This window comes from Anas platyrhynchos, chromosome 2 (genome assembly GCF_047663525.1).
Source record: "Anas platyrhynchos isolate ZD024472 breed Pekin duck chromosome 2, IASCAAS_PekinDuck_T2T, whole genome shotgun sequence".
Classification (NCBI taxonomy): domain Eukaryota; kingdom Metazoa; phylum Chordata; class Aves; order Anseriformes; family Anatidae; genus Anas; species Anas platyrhynchos.
The window spans coordinates 94,226,478-94,234,570 of record NC_092588.1 but is presented as its reverse complement, the minus strand read 5'-3'; the positions used below and the strand labels follow the sequence as shown (position 1 = coordinate 94,234,570).

Genomic DNA, 8,093 nt, shown 5'->3' with positions numbered 1-8,093 from the left:
TTAATTCCTGGAGAAGAACCAACAAAACACAAAAGACAATTCTGTTCAGCCACTGATCTTTTTCAGATAGGGTTTATTATTTTAATGTGTGTTAGTATTTGCAATCTGCAAGATACTTTTTTTTTTTTTTTTTTTTTTTTTTTTTTCCAAGAACAGTCTGGTAACACTGCATGTGCAAAAACCAAATGTTCTTTCATGTGGGCCATGACACATTCCACAAATCATAAAGCAAAGACTGTGAATAAAGGAAAACGTTTAACTGATTCCTTGATGTCACTCCTGCAGTGCAGCTCCTGCCATTCAGGTGCCTCACCACTCATGGTCATAGAATCATAGAATCATAGAATATCCTGAGTTGGAAGGGACCCTTAAGGATCATCAAGTCCAACTCTTGACACCGCACAGGTCTACCCAAAAGTTCAGACCATGTGACTAAGCGCACAGTCCAATCTCTTCTTAAATTCAGTCAGGCTCGGTGCAGTGACCACTTCCCTGGGGAGCCTGTTCCAGTGTGCAATCACTCTCTCTGTGAAGAACTTCCTCCTGATGTCAAGCCTAAACTTCCCCTGCCTCAGCTTAACCCCGTTCCCGCGGGTCCTGTCGCTGGTGTTAATGGAGAAAAGGTCTCCTGCCTCTCGACACCCCCTTACGAGGAAGTTGTAGACTGCGATGAGGTCTCCCCTCAGCCTCCTCTTCTCCAGGCTGAACAGGCCCAGTGACCTCAGCCGTTCCTCGTACGTCTTCCCCTCCAGGCCTTTCACCATCTTCGTAGCCCTCCTCTGGACACTCTCCAACAGTTTCATGTCCTTTTTATACTGTGGTGCCCAGAACTGCGCACAGTACTCGAGGTGAGGCCGCACCAGCGCAGAGTAGAGCGGGACAATCACCTCCCTCGACCTACTAGCGATGCCGTGCTTGATGCACCCCAGGACACGGTTGGCCCTCCTGGCTGCCAGGCTTTTTTCTTTGTATGTGCCCAAGAACAGGATTCACAGATATTAAGGTTAAAGACAAAGGGTGGTGGGCAGAAGGACAGCATCAACAATTTCTCACCCCTGAAACTTTGCAGCATGAGCCCCCTAGATTGCACCTTGTTGGAAGCACAGGAGATGGAAACAAGTTCTGCATCCCCACAGTGGTGTACATATTGGTGTCTGTACACTACTGTAGGATTTCATGGCTTGCTTCCTCCAGAAGTGATGCAACAGAGGATTCTGCACTACTGACATGCAGACAAAAATCTTCCTTGCACTGCAGTGGTTACCCCCACAGCTCTTCCCCCAGTAGCTGGCACAGTCATTTAATTTCCATTACCAGTTCACTGCAGGAAAATAGGAGTACCCTCAAGACTGCAGAATAACAAGAAATGCAAAGTTATTTCATCCCTTCTCACTGCCTATGCTCCCACCCTGCCAACCCTCCAGAGCAGCTCCCCAGCATCACCTCTGTGATACCCAGAGAAGAGTGAGGTCAGAGAATGGGCATCTGCAGGGACTGCAGCATGGATTGGAAAAAAACATCCCTGCAGTCACAGGGGAGCTTCCTGGCTTGTTGAACACATGCCCTCCATTTCCACTTTTTCCCCTTCCCCTTTTGCACACTGACACAAGTAAATGCAAAAGTAATCTGAAGAAACCTTAACATTTTTTTGCATTTTTCCATTTTTCTGCAAAATTAGGTCAATGCACCTTCTTTGCACTGTCATTTCAAGTTTTGCAGTCAGACTGAAATGGCCAGCAAATTTGATAGCATGGAGCAACCCCTTACTCGTGCAAATGCAGGATGGAGAATTTCCTTTTAAAAGACTTTTCAAGAGTGGCAAGTTAACCTGTGGCCTAATGGGGATCCAAGACATTTAGATGAAGAACAACACACACACACACACACATATATATATATATATTTTTTTTTTTTTTTTCTTTTTCTGAAGGATGTGTCTCTAAGCTTTACAGAAAATCATTCCTACCTCTCCTGGACTACATCAGGCATTTTCTGAAGCTCAGCAATATTCGTGATCAGTACTTAGGCTGTACTCCCAGAGAGCATTTTCCAGTAATAGTCAAAAATACAAACTGAGGAGTTGTGTTACTCCACAGAGTCCTGAAAAGGTTGTGTGGAGGTGTAGGTTAGGCAAGGTCACCAAAATAAGATGTGCACAGCCTACAGTGAGGCTCTGCTGCAGAACAGAAGCACATCAGAAGAGGACAACAGGGTCAGGGGTGTGTGTGGTGGGGGAGTGTTCAGATTTTCTTGGTTCTGGGATGTGCTGTAATTGTGGGTTATACTCTAATGTGACAGTGAACTTTTTGATCTGTGCAGTATTCATTTGGGTTACTCTCAGTCATTTGTGTCATCCTGTGACAAAAATGTACCACAGGGACTCAAGAAATCTCTAGTTCCTGTTACTTCATTAATGGTAAAGGGTGTTAAGAATAATCTCAAGTGAGACACATGAGTGCTGAAAGAACTCAAGCATCCAAAATACCTTTGCTTCCTCCAACAACCTGTCCTCATCAGGGTGAGCTGGTTCACTTTGCTCCTCTTGGAAAGCATCCTCCCTAGCTGCGTGTGTCACAGTCTAGCATAAGTGGGCTCATTTTTCTGTATTTAAAATTTTAATTTCTGATGACAATTGAGGTGTAATGCTTGAGGACACCAGCAACTGAGTTGAGAAGATGTTATGCTGTGTGGGGGAGCTGGCAGATGACAAGTATTATAGGATCAGCTCTCACCAAAACTCTTGGTGTTTTGAAAAGGGAATGCTTCGCTGGCTCAGTGTCTCATTGCACGCATACAGCTCCTTATCCTCAGCCTTGGAAGGATGCTTGCTGTGAGGAAACCTTTGGGATTGGGATCGTGTTTCTGCTCCTCTGCTCCCTCCGTTTTCCCCCCCGTCCCCCCCCTCCCCATGGCCAGGTCTCCTCAGTTTGTTATACCCGAGACTGCATGAAGTTCAACAAGGCCAAGTGCCGGGTCCTGCACCTGGGGTACAACAACCCCAAGCAGAGCTACAGGCTGGGAGATGAGTGGTTGGAGAGCTGCCTGGCAGAGAAGGACCTGGGAGTATTGGTTGATAGTCGGCTGAATAGGAGCCAGCAGTGTGCTCAGGTGGCCAAGAAGGCCAACAGCATCCTGGCTTGCATAAGAAACAGTATGACCAGCAGGGCTGGGGAGGTGATCGTCCCCCGGTACTCGGCTCTGGTGAGGCCGCACCTCAAGTACTGTGTTCAGTTTTGGACCCCTCGCTACAAGAAGGACATCAAGGTGCTTGAGCGGGTCCAGAGAAGGGCAACAAAGCTTGTGAGGGGTCTGGAGAACAAGTCCTACGAGGAGCGGCTGAAGGAGCTGGGCTTGTTCAGCCTGGAGAAAAGGAGGCTCAGGGGCGACCTTATTGCTCTTTACAGATACCTTAAAGGAGGCTGTAGCGAGGTGGGGGTTGGTCTGTTCTCCCACGTGCCTGGTGACAGGACGAGGGGGAATGGGCTTAAGTTGCACCAGGGGAGGTTTAGGTTGGATATTAGGAAGAACTTCTTTACTGAGAGGGTTGTTAGGCATTGGAATGGGCTGCCCAGGGAAGTGGTGGAGTCACCATCCCTGGAGGTCTTTAAAAGACGCTTAGATGTAGAGCTTAGTGATATATTTTAGTGGAGAACTTGATAGTATTAGGTCAGAGGTTGAACTAGGTGATCTTGGAGGGCTCTTTCAACCTAGACAATTCTGTGATTCTGTGTGAGACATGACAATTTTTCCCGCTGCTTTCACTGTTCTGCTGTTTTAATAGACATGTTCTTCAGCACAGTCTTACAACAGAAAAGTTCAAGTGCGTATTTTCATATTTTATGCATTTAGAAATAAAGTTGAACGTGAGAAAAGGGACTTCTTTTCAAAGCCTTTCACTTTCCTAGTTCTCAGTAGCATTTAAAGGGCATCTTCCTTTTGCTGCTGCCTCAGTCCCATTTTCAAAGCCTTCTCCTGAGGAGGCAATAGGTGTTTTCTGCAGCATGAAGGATTTCCTGCCTGGGGCTGCTGCCTTCCTCCTCTGCAGCAGCTGCATCAGGAGCCTGAGCTGGGCCAACCTCAGCACCTCCTTGCAGCCCAGATGCTTCAAACTGTTGCTGCTGCCTTGCTGGGAAGGGGGAGGAGGTGAGACCCACATCCGGAGGCTGTGCAGCCAGCAGGACCTGCCCCATGTCACCTACAGGTCTCAGAGCTCCTCTTCTTTTTCTGATGGGACAAGCTGTGGAGTGTCTTCTGCCCTGCTGTTGTTTGTGGGGCACTGGGAGCACAGGAGAGCAGGAAGCATCTATCTGCATCTGCTCAAGTTGGAGCCCTAAGTCCAGGCAGCTTGAGGATGATGCCAAATTGTAGGCATCTGTTCCAACAGCTGCTTGTCCCAAGAAAAGCACCCAACTGCCAGGGGCTGGGCCATTCTGCACAGACTTTATTTATGGTCACACCTTTGCTTAAAAGGTGCCTACCACAATTTTAATATTGGTCCCCCTCACGTCTGATACTTAGCTTTGCATCCCAATCATTATCTTTCTTTTTGCTGAGATGACACAGGTTAAAGGGAAGTCACAATGACAGTAGCACATTAAATAGTCAGGTGTTCTCCCATTCTGGCTTCAGTGTGTAATCTTAAAACAGACACAAAAGTAATAGATATTCATGTTCAAATTTAAACCTAATATATATATATATATATATATATTCTTTTGATTCACTGGTGGTGTTTGTAAAATGCAGAATACAAAGGAGTGAAGTGGATAAAAGCTCTGTTCCTGGAGGAAATGTGCATATACACAATGTTACTCTCTTTACAGGCTTCTGTGCAAGAGGCTGATCTTAACGACCCACTGTGCCTTCCTGTATATTCATGGTATGTCTGTAATGTTTTCCAAATTAGAGGAACTCAACCTCTCTCTTACAGGAGTGGCAGGGAAGGCGCATGGTGATAAACATGGTGAGAGTATGCTAACCAAATTACATCTCATCTAGAAGGTGGCTGTGAGTTTCGGTGTGTGCTCTGCACCCACTTCACCTCAAGCCATGTCACCCTTACTCCTGGAGATACTTTCGTCCTAGAAAGAGGCAGCCAAGTGGTAGAAAGATTTTCCTGAAAAGGAGTATTACATTCTGTTCATAAAAAGGGAAAATGGCAGGGAAAGTTATACATTACTCTCATGTGCATGTCTCAACTGTCTTTCCATCCATTATGTCTCTCTGCATTTCAGGGACAGACTCTCAGAAGTACAAATACATATACATATATATATATATATATACACACATATATATATGGCTGCATGCATATATTGCTTTATCAGCATCCCGCCTCTGACAGGTTAACGGTCTCTGTTAGAAAGGCAGAGTCTTTGTCTAATGCCTCCACCTATGCTCTGCACAGCAAAAGTCTGAATAGATGAGGACACTGCTGCTAGATCTAGGAAACTTTTTCAGGAGGGAAAAGGCAGATTACTCAACATATTTCAAATTTGAGCTGTAAGACTGCCTCTTTAGCACTGGGAAGACCACAGAATGTTTGGGGTTGAAAGGAGCCTTAAAGAACAGTTAGGTAGAAAAGAACACTGAGGATAGGTAGACATCTCACAGATAAGGATGATCCACCATCCAGTAAGACCTAAAATGGCATCACGGAGTATGAAAACAGTCCATATCTGGCTTTCTCTAGCATTATGCTGAAACCCACTTCCCAAAGCAACATGAAAACCACAAAAACTACATCACTGTCAGATTAATTTCAGTGTATGAAGCTCTCATTCACATTTCCTAACAACAGAGAAGTATTTCAGAAGAATTGCATCCATGCAGGTATCTGCTCAGAATGGTATTACAGCATATCATGGAGCAAGGTGCACTGCAGCTTGCTCTAGGATTGCGGGATTTCCTAGTCACAATTTGGTAATGGGCCACTGCACCTAAACCTCCTACACTAAGGCAACAAGAAGACTTATTAACTGAATCACCGGGAGGACTGCTCAACTTCAAGTCATGCATGAAGTATGGGAGCTTTTGTCTTGCAGCTCTACAAGACACTACCTACAAAAGATGACTGCGAGGACCCCATGTGCACAGAGGACTGCCTGTCCAGTTTGTGCCTGTGGAACACACTGTAGTTGTTGCAGGTCAAGAGAAAACGTGCATATTTGCCAAAAGCCTCGCAGAGATACTTCTTGAACTTCTCGCCCACAAAGGCGTAGATGATGGGGTTGAGGCAGCAGTGGACGAAGGAGAGCGCCTCAGCCAGCTCCAGGGCTAGGTCGAGCTTTTGGCTTGCCTGGCAGTCGTCGATGATGTGCATGCTCCTCATGGAGTCCAGGAAGAGCACGACATTGACGGGGGTCCAGAAAAGGAAGAACACCGTGACGACAATGAAAACCAGCTTCATTGCTTTATACTTGTTGCGAGTGTGACACCGTTGCAGGTTTTTCAAGATGTTGTGATAGCAGAAAATGAGGATGCCCACCGGGATCAGCCACCCCAGGACATTGACTTCAAAATTGCTGAAAATCTTCCAGCTGTTGTCACTACCAGGATAGTGAGGCAGGCACACGGTCCTGTTGCTGTCATCCATTTCCTGGAAGAAAATGAGGTCTGGCGCTGATGCTAAAATGGCGACTGCCCAAAGGGCCAGGCTTGCGATGACCCCGTGGGCGGACGTGCGCACCCGCAGAGCATACACAGACCGCACAATGGCCAAGTACCTGTCGATGCTCATGATGGTTATGAAGAAGGAGCTGCTGTAGAAACCAATGAAGTAAGCTGAGCTGACAATTTTACACATGGCATTGCCAAAAGTCCACCGGCTCACCAGGGAGTACTGAACCAAGAAGGGGAGAGAGAAGACAAAGAGGAGGTCAGAGATGGCAAGGTTCAGCAGATAGATGTCAGTCATGGCCCTGACTTTCTTGAAGGCCAATAGGACCCAAACGACCAAAGCATTTCCCACAAGGCCGGTAACAAACAACACAGTGTACAGCACTGGAAAAAAAATCTGTGCAAATGCTGGAATAGTTTCAAGTTCACAGTCAATGTTCAGTTCAGAGTAGAGGAAGATGTCATCATAGGATGCGGAGGAGTTAACTGTTGATTGATAATCCACCTGTTCAAGGACATTGAAGCTCATGAGGCCATAATCCCAATTTATGCTCTTAGTAAATATACTTGGCAGAGTTCATCTCACACCACATGCACAAGGAAAAATCAGGTGTGCCTTGGTCAGGTCAGAGGATGCAAAAGAGGAAGGAACATATGTGGCCAGTCCTGCCCTGCAGGGGTGAGGCTCTTGCACCAGAGGGGCAAGGGCAGAAATGCTGTGGTAAGCCGGGGCGGGGAGGGGGTACCAGCATCCCCTCACAGCTCCTTGGGGGTGCCCAGCCCTATGCCTGCCCCATGCCACTGAGCAGGTGGTGTGAGAGACCCAGGAAGCATCACCAAACCAGCAACCAAATGGGCACAGCCAGGGTGCTGAGAGCCCCAGTAGAGGTTTTGGGGCTCAATTCTGTATTTTGTTAAGGCCTTTGCATGGCTAATGGGGATGGATGGGTGCCGATGGCTTCAAAGCCCCCACAGCCACAACTACCATGGCCAGCCCAGTGCAGCAAGAGCGGTGAGGGCACATCCCCAGCACAGGGAACCCCCTGGACACTCCTAGGGCCAGCCCTGCCCCAGGGGACAGTCAGCCCTGACACATGCAACCTGTTCAGTGGGAGATGCTTTCACACACGCAGCTTTCTGGGAACTGTGACCACACCCTCACTGTCCCCACCAGCATGGCCTCTCCCAGTAGCAAAGCCCCACACATCCCAGTCACAAACCTGGGCCCCTCAGGTGTGCCCCAGGGCTCAGCTCGCAGGGCAGCAGCCAGGGAGCAACTCACCAGCAAGTCCTCCAGGTCTCCGCTGGACAGCAGGCTCCCCAGGCTGTCGTCCATAATCCAACACTGCGTGAAAGAATGCCAGGAAATTTTGTTTTATGTAAAAGAAATCTGAGAGGTGAATATATCTTCATACATATATACTGGCAGTACTTTGCTTTCAATACCAAGTCACTGGCAAGGTCTATACCCTAAC

At 47.4% G+C, this 8,093-nt stretch overlaps 1 protein-coding gene across 2 annotated transcripts; it reads right to left on the bottom strand.

Annotated features, from left to right (window-relative positions):
* Window positions 1–165: 165 nt before the first annotated feature.
* LOC101794065 (C-C chemokine receptor type 8) lies at window positions 166–8,093 on the bottom strand. Of its 2 annotated transcripts, none has more exons than XM_072033207.1 (2): window positions 7,901–8,093; window positions 166–7,123 (listed from the first exon to the last, which is right to left on the bottom strand). In XM_072033207.1, the coding sequence occupies exons 1-2, from the start codon at window positions 7,952–7,954 to the stop codon at window positions 6,047–6,049; spliced, it is 1,131 nt and encodes a 376-aa protein (XP_071889308.1). In that variant the 5' UTR covers window positions 7,955–8,093; the 3' UTR covers window positions 166–6,046. The 2 variants fall into 2 exon arrangements, with proteins under 2 accessions (XP_071889308.1, XP_038031565.1); XM_038175637.2 differs by having other exon boundaries at window positions 166–6,841.